Source organism: Nelumbo nucifera, chromosome 6, assembly GCF_055504915.1.
Source record: "Nelumbo nucifera cultivar China Antique chromosome 6, China Antique-T2T, whole genome shotgun sequence".
In the NCBI taxonomy this organism is placed as follows: Eukaryota; Viridiplantae; Streptophyta; class Magnoliopsida; order Proteales; family Nelumbonaceae; genus Nelumbo; species Nelumbo nucifera.
In genome coordinates, this window is record NC_142654.1 from 9,045,542 (window position 1) to 9,062,041 (window position 16,500).

At 40.1% G+C, this 16,500-nt stretch overlaps 1 protein-coding gene across 1 annotated transcript in view; it reads left to right on the top strand.

Annotated features, from left to right (window-relative positions):
- The window catches only part of LOC104604607 (uncharacterized), a 39,703-nt gene that overhangs the window by 22,637 nt on the left and 566 nt on the right, over positions 1-16,500 (top strand). Inside the window, exons 7-8 of the mRNA XM_010269039.3 lie at positions 14,615-14,805; positions 14,943-15,012. Of these exons, the coding sequence (XP_010267341.1) occupies positions 14,615-14,805; positions 14,943-15,012 (261 nt within the window). The remainder of the gene's footprint in view (positions 1-14,614; positions 14,806-14,942; positions 15,013-16,500) is intronic.

Here is a 16,500-nt window from a genome sequence, read left to right on the forward strand (position 1 = left end):
TTAATATAGATTATTCCATTAATATTTCTATTTAATATTTCAAATAAAATATTTATAAAAAGAATTAACAAAATATAAAAACAAAAGAATAAATTAATATATAAAACATAAAAATATTTTTCAAGTAATAAAATATTAACTAGTTAGTATTTTTTAAAATATTTATTAAAATCAGAAAATGTTTATTAAATGTTATAATAAACCATATTCTACATTTAAAATAAAAAATCAGAATAAATTTAATAAATTTTATACTAAATCATAATTTATTATAAATTTAGTATTAAAAATCATAATAAATTCATTAAGTTTTATAAGAAATCAGAATTTATCATAATCTTAATACTACAAAAAGGAGAATCATTTTATTAAATTTATAATAAAACATAATGTATTATAACTTTAATATTTAAAAAAATCAGAATAAATGCATTTCTATTTACTAGTGTGAAATGAATATATTAGAATTTATAATAAATCAGAACTAAAAATAAGAAAAGAAAATATCAGATAACCTTGTAAAAACATCAAAATGCATAATAAATCAGTAAATCGTCATTTACTAATTTGTTATTGATCTTAGTTTCTTAGCTTTATATAATGGTTGGGAATAAGATAATAGTCTAGAAATATGTATTAATGCTTCTTTTATCATTTTACAACATATCTTTGCATATTTCCACATATTTCATAATATTTCCACAATGTCTCTAATTTTTACAATATTTCCCCTTGACATTTCCGACATATGTCCTATATTTTGGTAAGCGACATTTCCATCGACATCGACATTTTAAACCTTGGGTAGAAGGGTTCGGCTTCAGTCAGGGCAAAGCCCATTCGGGCAGCTTTTACTGCCTTGCATTGAGAATATCTCCATACTTGTGTGATTTATTTTATGGGGAGATATTCTCAATGCAAGGTTGCAAAAGGCTGTTAGAATGGTGTGGGCACAGATTTGCCCTGATAAAAGCCGACCTCTGGGTATTAGTAAGAAATGATTTAAGCACTATTAATTTAACAGTGGATATGGCTTTAAATAAAATGGAGTGGCGAAACAGGATTCATGTAGCTGACCCTATATAGTTGGGATAAGGCATGGATGATGATGATGATGAATTTATGTAGGTACTTATTTATGTATGTATGCATGCATGTATGTATATATGCATGTCAACAATTTTGAGTTTAAAGACAGAAATTTTTCAAAAGCATGTATAATAATGCTAAAACTAAATTGACCTCATCCCTTAAGTATGGGAAATAAGAAAATGTGGCAAAAAGAAGTAGAGAAGTTGGGCCAACCTGAACCCAAACCAAGCTCAACCCTAAACCAACCTGAACCCAACCCAACCTGAAAAGTTTGGGTTGGATTAGGGCTAGGGTTGAGGTTTCCATAGCTTGAGCTGAGTTAGGGTTGACTTCAAAACCTGACCTAACACTGGCCAACTTGCACTCCTAGGTTGGGATGACGTGATGAGGTTTTATAGATTGTTTTGTTTTTAAAGTGGTGAACTGGAGGCTTCTGTGTTTCCTTGGGTATATTTTGTTCTTTTTTTTTCCATGGGCTGGGCAGAGAGGTGTATTATTGGCTTCTTGCTTTTCTTTTCACCCTGTAAATTCTGTATATATGTTCTTTCCTTTTCTTAGGATCATCATCTAATCCTTGTCCCAACTATATGGGATTAGCTACATGAGTCCTGTTCTGCCATTCTGTCCTGTCAAGGACCAAATCCATTGTTAAATTGTTGGCCCTTAAACCATTTCTCATTACTTCAATCCATGTCCTTTTTGACCTGCCCCTATCTCTTCTAGTTCTTTCAAGTTGTAACAGAACTCTTCTTCTTACTGGTTTTGTAGATGGTCTTCTTTGCATGTGCCTAAACCATCTTTGTCTACTTTCCTTCATTTTATTACCTATTGGAGCTACTCCTAGGTTCTTTTGAATATTCATATATCTGTTGCAGTTATTTTTTGGCTTTCCTTTTCTTATTGATTTTTATCAGATCTGCACTGATAAAAATGGTAGTTTGAATTTTTTATTCTTAACAATACTGAAATTTTATTAAGGTATGTGAGATGACCTCATTCTCATTGTTATGGTTATGAGGCCCGGTATTTCAAGTTTGAAAATCAACATAGGGAAAAGTTGTGTAGCAGGGATAAATATTTTTTTTGAAGATGATCAAGACTGCTATTAGTCTTGGACACTAAGGAATTTCAGGTTCGAACAGAAGAGAAAGTGAAGAAGAAAGAGGAGAAAGATTAGTGAGAGAGCAGTAGAACACAGGTTTGAAAGGAAGGACAGATTCAGAAATGATCTGGCGCCGCCACTTCAATTTAATATTTATATGTTATGCTAGTTACATGAAATGACATATTTGCCCTTGGTGTTTACATCATAACACTTGACAATATAAAAAACTGAAAAGTAAATAACAGAACTAGAATAACAAAATAACATAACAGATAGACTAGGTATATTCTACCCTACGGACAAAGTGACCCCACAGCTACATAACAGATAGACTAGGTATATTCTACCCTACGGACAAAGTGGCCCCACAGCTGTGGGGCCCACATCAGTTTCTCTACACTCCCCCTCAAGTTGAGAGTAAATGTTTATCATTCCCAACTTGGATAGATCCGCTTCTAGCTTCTTTCTTGATACAACTTTAGTGAGGATATCTGCTAGTTGCATACTGGATGTGATGTAAGGGAGGCATATTTCTTGAGATGAGACCCTCTCTCGTACAAAATGTCGGTCAACTTCAATGTGTTTGGTTCTGTCATGCTGCATTGGATTATGTGCCATATTAATGGTTGCTTGATTATCACAATATAGCATCAGAGGCTTCTCATACTCAATACCCAACTCCTCAAGTAGAGATCTTAGCCATAGGATTTCAGCCACTCCGTTGGCCATGGACCTATATTCTGCTTCAGCACTAGACCGGGAGATAACAGTTTGTTTCTTACTTCTCCAGGAGACAATGTTTCCTCCCACAAGGGCACAATATCCTGAGGTAGATCGTCTGTCATCAACACTCCTAGCCCAATCGGCATCTGTATAGACCTCCACCTTCATGTGGTTATTGTTCTTGAACAGTATACCCCTACCCGGGCATCTCTTCAAGTAGGCTAAAATTCTTTCTGCCGCAAGAAGATGTGTGGTTCTAGGAGAATGCATGTATTGGCTGACAACACTAACAACATAAGTAATATCCGGCCGAGTGAGGCAGAGATATAGGAGCTTTCCTACCAACCGCTGGAACATAACTTTGTCTTCAAGCAGCTCCCCACTCTCTGCACTAATCCTGTGATTCTGTTCAATGGGTGTATCTGCAGGTTTGACACCCAGCTTTCCAGTTTCAGCCAACAGATCTAAAACATATTTCCTCTGAGAGACAAAGATCCCCTGTTTAGATCTAGCAATCTCAATGCCCAAAAAATACCGTAGTGTACCCAGATCTTTCACCTCAAACTCTTGATGAAGGAGCTGTTTGAGGGACTCAATCTCATGACTGTCATTTCCTGTCACCACAATATCATCAACATATACTGCAGTAGTGTCAGTGAAGACTCCACCCTCTTGATGAACAGTGTATGATCTGACTGGGCCTGTACATAACCGAACTTTCCAAGAGCTAGTTTGAATCTGTCGAATCAAGCTCTAGGTGACTGCTTCAAACCATACAATGCCTTATTGAGCCGACAGACCTTCTTACCTGTCTCTGTATCATAGTATCCAGGAGGCAACTGCATGTAAACCTCTTCCTCCAAGTCCCCATTCAGGAAGGCATTTTTAACATCCATTTGGCACAAAGGCCAAGTGTGGCTTGCTGCAAGAGATAATAGAACCCGAATGGTGGTCATCTTGGCTACCGGGGCAAATGTCTCCAAGTAATCTATACCATAAGTCTGAGTGAACCCTTTTGCAACTAGCCGAGCTTTGTACCTCTCAATGGATCCATCCGCATTGTGCTTCACAGTAAATACCCATCTGCATCCAACTGGTTTCTTTCCTTTGGACAAGTCAACTAGCTCCCAGGTATTATTTTTCAACAGGGCATCCATTTCAATTTGCATTACACCTCTCCACTCCGGGACTGATAGGGCCTCTTGTACTGTTCTTGGAATAGGGACATTGGAAATGGAACTAAGGTAGGACCTGTAGGTAGGAGATAGGCGATCATAGGATAAAAAATGGGAAATACAGTGGGCTGTAGATGTGGTACAATGTCGTTTCCCTTTACGGACTGCAATCAGAAGATTAAGGTCATCTGTAGGAGGTGAAATAGCAACAATAGAAGAAGTCTCTGTGGGTCCTGGGACTGTAATGTCTGGACCTGAAGCCGTAGATGAGATTGGAGCTGGCCTGGACTGCTGATGATCGGGATCAACCTGCCTGCACCGCCTGTGATAGACCCTCAACTCCTGATCCCTCTGACCACCCTCACCATTGCAGCTCCCTCTCAACTCCTAATCCCTCTGGCCACCCTCACCATTGCAGCTCCCATCACCCAATGGAATAGGTAAAGGAACTACCCCACTCTCACTGCTCTCCCCCTGAAGACAAGGACTTAAACCCCTACTCTCACTGCTCTCCCCCTGAGGAGAAACCCGAGGATAATAGGGTGTCTCCTCAAAGAAAGTGACATCCATGGAGATGAACTTCCTCCCTGTGATAGGATCATAGCAGCAATACCCCTTTTGAGTTTGTGCATAACCAAGGAAAATGCATTTGGAGGCCTTGGGTTCAAACTTGGAGTGATGGGGTCCGAGAAGGTGAACAAAGCAGGTACAACCGAATGTTTTAAGGGGAATAGAAAACAACTCCTCATGTGGGTATAGAAGGGAAAAAAGGAGATCACAAATCAAGAACCCGGAAGGAATCCGATTAATAAGATATACCGCCGTGAGGATAGCATCACTCCAGAAGCGGATAGGGACATTGGAGGTAAACATAAGACTTCTAGCCACCTCCAAGATGTGCCTATTCTTCCTTTCTGCAACCCCATTCTGCTGAGGTGTATGAGGGCAAGAGCTCTGATGGATAACCCCATGAGTAAGAAGGTAAGATGCCAATGACTTAACAAAGTATTCCTTTGCATTATCAGATCTAAGAACTTTAATCTTGACATCAAACTGGATTAGGATCATTTGGTGAAAGTTTTGGGTCAGGGCGGGAACCTCATCTCGTGAATGACTTATCTTATCTTATCAGTTCAGTAGGATAGATTAAGGGAGTCTTATCTTATCAGTTTAGTAGGATAGATTAGCAGGGAGTCTTCCTAATTAGCAAGGAGTCTTCCTAAAAGTATGACTCTTATCTCTTGTAATCTCCGATTTAAGGAGCTGAGAATATTGAATAAGATCATCGAAAATTTCAGTCAAGAAAGAGAGCAAAGGAGAGTTGGTGATCTCTTGAACAAATCACCTTTTAGGGCGGCAAGATAGGTTCTTCAAGAAAAGGGAGGAACAAGGAAAAACAGGAGGTTTTCCTCGTGGACCGACCCGTGACGAGATCCTATTCCCGGGCCCATAACAGAAGGTTTCTCTGAATGAGGAAGCTGGAAAGTCGAAGGCCAAAAGCAAAGAGGCATTTGTGGAAAAGTTTTCAAATTTTTTTGAAAACCAAAACAACTCTACCGTTGTTTTGTCCTATGCGGACTTGGTCAAAGGGGTAACCAAGTCGGACTAGGGAGGGGGGGTTCGGTCCAAGACTAAGTTCGAGCTACACACCACACTCTCTGAACCAACTGGTCCATTTCTGGGTCGGGTGGTTCTCACCGAGCTTAAGGGCCACAATCAGCTTTTGGACTCATGTGACCACTTAAACCACTTAAGTGGTCACGTGAGTCAAATCTCTACTTAGTCATTGATGGACAAGAATATGGGTCTATCTTCTTCTTCACGTGGCTCGACCCCTGGCAACCGAATTTTTTCTTCAGGCAACCAAAGCTTATTGAAGAGGAAGCTAGGCTGGTTACCGGTGACAAAACATAGAGAAGGCGACCAGGACGGATCAGAACGAGAAAGGCCAAACCTGAGGTACTCCAGGGGGAGTAAGGAAGACTGTGAAGACGAGGATGGCGGATGGGTAAGTTGCGACAGTTCAGAGGAGATGTCAGACTCAGATGTTGAAGCTGAACTTCAGTGGGAAGATCATCAAGGAGAGTTGGAAGATGCCCTGAATACTGACATCCTTTTCTTAGAGCACGTCGTAGAGGATCCTTTCTTGCATAAATCCTCCACTAGGTGCGGAGGGCTGAACGTTGTCGAGCATGCCTTAGAAGATGAGGGGGAAAATCTAACACCAAGTAAGGGAGAACCAAACCAGGAGAGTAACTTAAGACAAGGGACCTGCAAGAGGACTTCGGTTGCTCATCATAATTCGAGCAGAGACGGCATAGATGGGGAGGAACGACAAAGCCTTGGAAGTACGAACAAGGGTGAAGTTAGCCTAGGTGCCGACTAGATAAGCCCTACACGAAGAGTGAATGGACTTGCCCAGTTGGATGCCTTTTCTCCTTCTCCTTCAGTCCCAGGTATGGCCGTGGTTTCGATTTTAGATACTATTGTTTGCTCTGCCTGTGATGTTTGTCTTTCAGACCCCAGCCGTGCTCCTTTGCTGAATACCCAAGGTCTAGAGGCTGATACTGAGGAGGTTGGGGAGTTACAAGAGGGGGGTGAGAAGGTGGGGAGGGTGGGGAGAGCAGATCCAAATGATCCAAATGAATTAACCAAAGGGGAAACTAAGGAGGACAGTGGTAAGATGGAGGAGGAGGGGAATAGGAGGAGTGAGGTAGGGGGGGAAAAGGAAGAGAAGGGAGAGGAAGAAGTGGAGTCATTAGCTGAATTTGTAGAAAAGTTAGGTTGTAAGATGAGAAACCTAAACAAGTTGAAAGGGTATTTGCAGGCTGAAAAAGGTGGTGGGATTAGGAGGAAGAGAAGGCTAGGCGAAGCTGAGAAATTAAAGTTGGAAGTGGACGTGAGAACGGAGGCTAGAGTGAGGAAAGGGAGGGGAAGAAAAGGAGGCTACTAGAAGGAAAGGGAGTGGGGCTAGGCAGAGTTGTGGAAGGAATAAAAATTATAAGCTGGAATGTGAGAGGATTGGGGGGTGTAAGAAAAAGAGCCTTAATAAAGGAAGTTTTAAAGAAAGAAAATCCAGACATTGTTTTAATTCAGGAATCTAAACTAATGACTTTTGACAAAAGGTGGGCTAGAAGTGTGGAGAGTGAATGGACTGAGGTGGGTTATGAGCCCCTCCTGGGGCTCATCTGGATGGTTAATTACTTTGTGGAAGGATGAAGTAGTGGAGGGAGTGGAATAATTAGTGGGAAGGTTCTCAATTTTTGTCAAATTTAAGCAGGTGTCAGATGGATTTGAGTGGGTCCTTACCAATGTTTATGGTCCCAATGATTACAAACAAAGGAAGGAGCTTTGGGAGGAACTGGGAGATATTAGAGGTCTGTGGGAGGGAATTTCAATGTAATAAGGTTTCATTGAAGAGAGCAATAAGGTGAGACAAAGGAGCACTACCAGTATGAGGAAGTTCAATGAGTTCATTAATGCTTTTGAGTTAAAGGAATTGGACATTTCTCACAATAGCTTCACTTGGTCTACTCTCCAAGCTGAACCTATCTGCTCCAAATTAGATAGATTCTTGTTTACCACAGACTGGGAGGAGCATTGGGGAGACTTGGTGTCAAGGGCTCTACCCAGAGTTACTTCTAATCATTGGCCAATAATGATTGGTAAGTCTGATATTGGTGGTAGTGGGCCCTCTCCCTTCAGGTTTGAAAATATGTGGCTACTTCACCCGGACTTCAAAGACAGTGAAAACTTGGTGGAATGAAAGTAACCCGAAAATCAATTGGGAAGGGTTGAAATTCCATTGGAAGCTGAAAGAGCTCAAGGTCAAAATTAAGGAATGGAATTCTCTCCACTTTGGTAGGCTAGAATAGAAGAAGCAGCAGTTGATAAGTAAAATAGAGGAGTTAGATGCTAAGGAAGAAAGAGGATGTTTTGGGGACCGAGATAAAGAAATGAGGTGGGAGTTAAAGAAGAGCCTGGAGGACATAATCTTCAAAGAAGAAGTAAGTTGGAGACAGAAATCTAGACACAAATTGGTGAAGGAAGGAGATAGGAATACAAAATTTTTCCATGCAATAGCCAATGGCAGAAGAAAGAAGAACACCATATCTAAGCTGGTTGTTGATGGGACAGTTTTAACACAACAACAAGAGATTGCCGGGGCTTTTGTGGAACACTTTAAATCCATCTTTAGAAAGCCTCTGCAGAAGAGATTAAGGATTGAAGGGTTGGATTGGCCTAAGCTCCCTAATGAGTTGATGTTGTGGCTGGAAAGAGAGTTTGACTTGGAAGAAATCAGAGAAGCCATTTTCTCTATGGATAGATCCAAAGCCCCGGGTCCTGATGGCTTCATGATGGCCTTTTATCAAGATTGTTGGGAGATATTTAAGGCTGACATTCAAGTAGTGTTCTTGGAATTCTTTGAAAGAGGTGTGATAAATTCAGGCCTGAATTCTACTTTTATTGCTTTAATACTGAAGAAGGTTGGGGCTTCTCATCCTAAAGAGTTCAGACCCATCAGTTTGGTTAACAGCCTCTACACGATCATTGCTAAGGTGTTATCCAGAAGAATTAGAGAGGTGCTCCCCTCAAGCATCTCCCATAACCAAGGTGCCTTCGTGACGAATAGACAAATTGTGGACCAAATCTTAATTGCAAATGAGAGTGTGGAAGACTATAGAAGTAGAGGTGAGAAAGGGCTAATGTATAAGTTGGACTTGGAGCAGGCATATGATCTAGTTGATTGGTCTCTGTTGTTGGAAGTGCTAGAGTTTTGTGGTTTTGGGCAGAGATGGTGCAAGTGGATTAAAGGGTGCATTAGGACTTGCCATTATTCTGTGTTAGTAAATGGCAAGGTGGTGGATCACTTTCCAGCTATGCGGGGTATTAGGCAAGGGAACCCTCTCTCCCCTTTTCTCTTCCCTAATTGCTGAAGTGCTAGGGAGGCTTATTGAGAGGGCAGACTCCAGAAATCTGATAAGTGGTTGGAGAGTGGGGAGGGATAGGGTTCTGGTCATTCACCTACAATTTGCAGATGACACAATTCTGTTTTGTGATGGAGAGGAGATTAGCTGGGTGTGCAATATGAAGATGGCGATTAGGGTGTTTGAACAAATGACCAACCTCAAGGTAAATCTGGGTAAGAGTTGTGTGATTGGTATTAATATGAGTGAGGGAGAGGTGGAGGAAAGGGCTCAAGTGTTAGGATGTGAGATAGCTCATTGGCCACTGAAGTACTTAGGGCTTCCTTTGGGAGACGATCCCAGAAAAAGGAGCTTTTGGAATCCGGTGATTGATAGGTTCACTAAAAGGCTAGCTTCCTGGAAGAACTACTTGTCTTTGGGGGGCAGGATAACACTGATTAAGTCAACTTTGGCAAACCTTCCAGTATATTTCTTGTCGATGTTAGGTGGGATCATGGGGAGGAGAGAAAGGACCATAGAGTTAGGTGGGATCTAGTTACAAGACCTAAAAGTGAAAGGGGACTGGGGCTGGGAAATCTGCGGAAGAAGAATGAAGCTCTTTTAGGGAAATGGTTATGGAGATGGTCCAAAGAAAAAGAAAATTTATGGGCTAAAATAATCCCAAGTATTCATGGGCAAGAGGTAGATGGCTGGGATCCGGGACTATCATCTAGGGCTTCAAGAGCCTCCCCTTTGAAGTCGATTCATGCAGTCTTGCAGTCTTTTCTTCCATTTATCAGGTACAATCTTGGTTCTGGTTTGTCTGTACTTTTTTGGGAACACACTTGGGTGGGGGATTTTCCCTTGAAAGAGCAGTTTCCCTCTTTGTTTGCTCTGTTTAGGTTTAAAAATGAACCAATAGCAACATTTTCTAACTTGTCTAATTCCGCTACTAGTTGGAACTTGGGTCTCAGAAGGGCTCTCAGAGATTCTGAGTTGGAACCCATTTCGAATCTGCTTAAAATCTTGGATGAGGTAGTCCTTGAACCTTCCATTGTGGAATCCAGGGTGTGGTCTCTTGTTCCCTCGGGTATCTTCTCATGCTCCTCCTTCTTCAAAGCATTGACACAGTCTAGTCCGGTACCTGGGCCTCTTTTTCCAGTTCGGGAAGTTTGGGGTAGCCCCATCCCTCCTAGGGTGGTGCTTTTTGCTGGGAAGCAATCCTAGAAAAGTGCAACACTTCTGACCTACTTGAAAAGAAAAGGCCTAATTGGTGTTTATCCCCACACTGGTGCATCTTATGTAAGAAGAATGGTGAAAGCTGCTATGACTTGCTTGTCTCTTGCCCTTTTGTTTCAGATATTTGGTGTTGGTTCTTTTCTTTATTTGGTTGCAGGTGGCCCTCCCCTTCAAGTGTGCAAAGCTTGTTTAGCTCCACTCCAGTGAGGGGTCTAAAGAAGAGAGGTAAAATTTTGTGGAGATGCACTAGAGCTGCTGTTTGCTGGACGGTCTGGGAAGAAAGAAATCAAAGATTATTTCATGAAAAAGAGAAAAGCAGGGAAGCCCTCATAGAACTTGTATATGTTAGGGTGGCTCATTGGGTCAAGTCTTTGAAGCTTTTTGAAGTCTATTCAGTAGGAGACATCATTAGAAACTGGGAAGAACTGGCTCGGTCAGCTCCTATGTCTAGTGATATCAGACCTGTTTGGACTCCACCAGACTTGGGTTTCATCAAATTGAACTTTGATGGTAGTAGTGAAGGAAATCCAGGCCCTTCAGGCATAGGTGGTATTTTCAGGAACGAAGAAGGGCAAATTATTGCTATTTTCTCAGGACCTATAGGCTGGGGGGATTCTCTGAGAGCTGAAATCCTAGCAGTTGTAGAAGGAGTCAAAAGGGCTAAGCAGTTTAATATTAGCAAGTTGCTGGTGGAAGGTGACTCCCAACTGACTGTTAGATGGTTGCAGATGGAAGAGTTCAGCATGTGGAAGTTCTCAAATGAAAGAAAGAAAATCAAGCAACTAACTCAGAACATGACCATAAGGTTTCAATGGGCTAAGAGGAGTACCAACTCCATGGCTGACTCCTTGGCTAAACAGGGGGTGGGAAGATCTAATTTGTTTTGGACTATTCTGTAATATGTTTTTTCGGGTTTGAAAGGGAGGGTCAAGACATTTTACCCCTCCTTTCTGTTTGTATCTTACTTATCTCTTTTAATAAAAGTGCTGTTATTGATAAAAATAAAAAAAAGTATAGTATGGCCTTATTCATGGGAAGAAAAGAAAGAAGGAAAATAAAATTTGATTAGATAGTAGTAGTAGTAGTCGTAATAGTAGGATTAGATAAAATTTTCATTTCTTCCTTACTCTTATTGGTTCAGGTTTTTAAGTCTTTGAGGGTTCAATACAGCATTTAGCAATGTTTGTGTTGATTAAACCCTAATAAATAAGAAAACAATAAAAAGAAATTAGTATATAAACACACAAAATGATTATTTTAGTTTAATAATGCCTATTTTATAATTATAATCTCAAAAAAGAATGAATAAAAAAAGTATTTTACAGTAGGAAGTAGAAAACTGCTAGGCGATTAGGCGAGGCGAGCTTCAAAAGGCACCTTGACGCCTAGGCGTCGCCTTGACAACTATGATGTTAGAACCTGAAGACTTGGTTTGGTTGTGGGTTATGTCTTTGTAACCTGAAATAAAACCAATATGAACCTACCTGTGTATGTATCAAAAGCCCCGACCTCCCTTCATGTTTTTTGGTTTGTTAGTTGAATCAGGTTGTCAGCCCCTAACCCACCTCTCTATTCTCCAGTCTCTGTCAGTGTCGGGCTGTCTCCCACAAAAAGCCAAAAACTAAAAAGTAAAAAGCCTAAAAAAAGAAAAATCTTCGCAGACTTTATATCTCCCCTTGTGCCTGCATACTCTGCCTTCGAGAAGGGGAGTCAACTGATCATCTCTTCATTCACTGCCAGGAAAACAGGTTTTTTTTTTTTTTGATAAATGATATAAGCTCTATTAGAACATAGTTAAGTATCACAAGATTACAAAGTACAACCAGCCATATAATCAGATTACAACTGAGCCCAGAATAATTCAGACTTATGCACCCCCTGTTTTGCAAAGAAATCAGCCAACCCGTTAGCTGACCTCCTTTCCCATTGGACTGAAATTGTCATATCTCTGACCAGCCACTTAAATCTTTTCATGTATTCTTTGTATTTTCAAATTACAGTTTCAGGTTCATTCAACCACAGTCACCTTCAATTAACAATCTATCATAATTTAAATCTCTAGCAAGCTTTACTCCTTGCAGGACAGCTTGGAACTCTGCAAAAACAAAGTCCCCTACTCTAACTGGACCTGAGAACACAGCTATAATTCCAAAAACCAGGTTTATTTGGAATCTTTTCTTACAACTAGTTGGGTACAGCTGGGTGGCTCCAAATTACCTACAGGACTTGATTCATCAGTGGCAAGGAAAAGGACTGAGAGAGGAAAGGTGTACTGGCAAATAGTGTTGCATGCTGTACTTTGGGGACTGTGGGAAGAAAGAAACAACCGGCTGTTTAAGAACAAGGTTAAGTCAAAGAGTGATCTGTTATCTCACATTAACCACCTCTGTAATCTGTGGGCCTCCTGCACAGATAAGTTCAAAGGATTCTCTGTAAATGATCTTAACAGGAATGCTGGTAATTTCCTGTTCTCCTTCCCTCCCTCCCCACCCACCAACAGGAGTCCTATTCTCATAAGGCAAGGTCTTTGGACTCTATGTTTTGATGGAAGTGCTTCAGGCAACCCTGGTGCTGCTGGCATAGGAGTTCTAAGGGATGAAAATGGGAATATCTGCTGGGTGTACAGTGGGCCAATAGGCATAGCAGACTCTACCAAGGCAGAAGTGATGGCTGCACTTACAGGGATCAGAGTAAACAACATATTAGGTATTCAGAACCTCTCCATAGAAGGCGATTCAGCAAACACCATAAAATGGTTAGGAAAGCAAGAGACCGGGCTGTGGAGACTCGGTCATTTTCTGATGGAGGAAGGGATTTACTGACTGCTTCTAATGCAAACCTGATTTGGATTCCAAGGGAATTTAATTCTCTTGCAGATGGGCTAGCAAAATTAGGTGCTCTGTTAGAAAAATTGTACTCTGATAAGATTCCTCCTGTATAATTCCTAAGGGTCTGATCCCTGTTTTTGTTTTTCTTTTCTTTTTAATTGTACACCTTCTTGTAGACCTTTCTCTTTTATTAATGAAATCAACTACCTTTCTCTCTCAAAAAAAAATCTAAAAAAAAGTGAAAAGAGTCATGCATATGAGATGACAGGGTTTCATTCAAGCAGGTGAAAATCTGAGCCACAAACTTCGTGGGGCCCAATATTGTACTTGGGCACACAATGGAGGATGTGTGGTCACAATTTAATACCTTACCGTCCAAAATCCGAAAGTGGACAGTATTTGCCAAGTAAAAAACTAAAAATGGAAACGACTCTTTTGTCAGTAGTGTCCTGTCTTCGAGCCATCTTTTTTAAATTTCTAAGGATATATGTTTGTAGAGGATCCCAATGGGTTTATTAGTCCTCCTAACATATGTGTCTGTGCTTTAAAATTCCTGTCGGTTTAATTAAAACCGATTAAATCGACTAACAATTAGGTGAAACTGAGAGTTTCGGTTTTAATGCCAGTTAGTTTCAGTTTGCACAAAAAATGAAGCTGACGGTTTCAGTTTGGTTAACAAAATTACATGAGAACAAACTGATTAAATCAACTAGTTGGGGGGCTTAGAGGGCAAAAATGTATGAAATTTATCCATACAAGGGTGTTTAGTAAATTGCATATGAATTAGGGTATCAGGAATTGTAAACTCCTCCTAGCTCAACACTATAAATACTAGCTTTCTGCTAGGGTTGTAATGATTGATTGAAAATAGTTGAATTTCATGGGGATCCTCCATGGGTGTAGGCTCAATATGCCAAACCCTGAACCACGTAAATCTGTGTTTGGTACTTCGGTCTTCTCTTTTGATTTCTTTGCTACTCTTTGTTATTCCTTGTTCTCGTCACAATAAAAACTGGTTTATTTCTCCATAGATTCTTTCCTTGCTTCCACATCTGCATCATTATATCAATTTTTTGGATAAATAACTGTGAAATTTTATTAATCAAATAAAAATAACAAGAGGATACAAGTATGACATGCATCCCAAACAGAGGTATGAGGTGCAGTGCAGCTTATCACACCCATAGAAAATTTATAGTTGAGCCCAATACAAATGATCCCTATTCCTTATTCACCCCTTGCTTAGCGAGAAAGTCCGCCATCCCATCTGTCAATCTTTGTTCCCATTGGATCCTCGCAATCTGCATCATTATATCATTACATTTCATTTTTTGTTGTTTGAAATTGCATGCACATAGGTGCAATCAGAGAGGAAAGGGGTGGAGCAGATCCAAAATGTTTTTAAGACAAATAATTTCTATTTAGTTTTTTTCGCCCATTGTTAATTAATAACCTATCATATTCCAATAGTTTTAGGAAATGTAATTGTTTGAAGTTATGCATGCTTCTTCATGGACATGAATCTTTGTTTGTATTCCTATACAGGTTGCTACATTTATTGTTCAAAAAATTCTATTGGATGATGTGGGCCTACATTATATCTGTGCTACGGCAGAGCGGTTTTTTGCAGTGGCTCGTGTTTTGGGAAGCATGGTTAACTCACTTGCTGAACAACCTTCATCCCGGCTACTGAAGCATATTGTTCGGTGTTATCTTAGGCTGACAGATAATTCAAGGTTGTTTAACGAAATCATTTGTGGTCCAAGCTCTATTGTATTAGCGACATTCTTTTTTTTTTTTCCTTTTCTTGTTCTTTTATCTTTACATCCAGCATCTAACCATATTGTCTTGATCTTTGTCTTTCATGATACAGAGCTTGTGAAGCATTAAAAACTTGCCTTCCTGAAATATTAAGAGATACAACCTTCAATAGTTGCCTTCGTGTAAGTGTTACTTTAGAAATACTTTTGGCTCTCTCTCACAACTTTGTTTGTTGCCTTGCTATTTTATTCTTGGCATTATTCCACATGTCCAGAGAATGTCTTTATTCAAGAAAAAACGGAAATCATGGTGTATATGTTTCTTGTACTTTATATCCTTTTTATTTAGTTCATGAATTAAATATAATGTGCATAAATACACTCTTGCATGTCCATGGATGACTCGTTGAGGGGATGGTAGAAAGTGGCAAGATTTTCTTTCAGACAAAACAGGAAAAGGGTTTTGGACAGAACCTGAGTTTTGGGGGGAGAGACTGAGCTTTTTATGGGTTCTGTTTGGGTAATCTGGGAACATCTGTTATTGGAGTCATTAGGGATAATAGGGGAAATATTCTTCTCAGCTTTTCAGGACCTGTTGATGTGGATACTTCCAATAAACCTGAGCTATTATCTCTAGTGCAAGAGTTAAAATTGGCTCCTTGTAGCTGGACTGATTTACAGGTTGAAGGTGACTGTCAAGCTGTCATTAATTAGATAATGCATAGGTTTGAAGTCCCTTGGATTTTCAGATTCTTATTTACAGGAGCAAAACTTAACTCTTTTTTCCTGGGTGGACTCCCAGAGTTGCAAACAGCTCAGAAGACTCATTAGCAAGGACTGGGTTCCAACTTCCAAGAAAACATTTATGTTGGGGATCACTAGGGCCTTGGGTTAATTTGTGAAGGTTTTTCAGTGTTATGGGGATGGTTCAGCAATGCTGATTTCTGTTGTCTGCTGTTATAGTTAACAGCATATTTTGTTTTTCCTATTAATAAAGTTCTTGTTTAATGTTGCTTATCAAGAAAGGGCATTGTGGATTTTCCCAATTTGATTTAGACAATGTGCTGAGAGCCTAGTCTAAGCTTGTTTGATTTAGCCAGCCCAAGATCCCATATTTGTGGCACAGTGAACTGAACTAGGCAGTTACTATTGGCTTGATTAGTTCATGAACATAAACCAGAATTCCACACTCCAAGGTGATAGAGATGCATTTAGAAGCCATTCGAACCCCTTCTTATCTGCTTTAGTATGTTCTGAACTGGCTATCTTATGGGCATTTTATCTTAAAGAGTTCCCTTCATAAATGCTACACTATTAAGGATTTAAGGTGGTAAGTAACTTCATATGTTCCATTTCTAGGTGGTTTTATCCTTTATCAATTCTGACACCAGTAGTGTATGCCAGTGTCTGTTCTAGGTGGATGGTTCCAGAATTGGGGCATGAAATGGAGCTGGTCATATATCTGAGAGATTCATCCCCTCCATATCCATATTTAGTGGGTTTGTATCATGACACATCTGTATGACAAAATGTATTTGAACCATATCCAATAAATAATATAAGATCTGAACAAAGTTAGGAGATGGTGTGGATTTCACCATCCATCTGTCCAACCTGAAATCCATGTTCTAGTTCCACAGTATAAAGGACCTTTCTGGGTTATGCATTGTT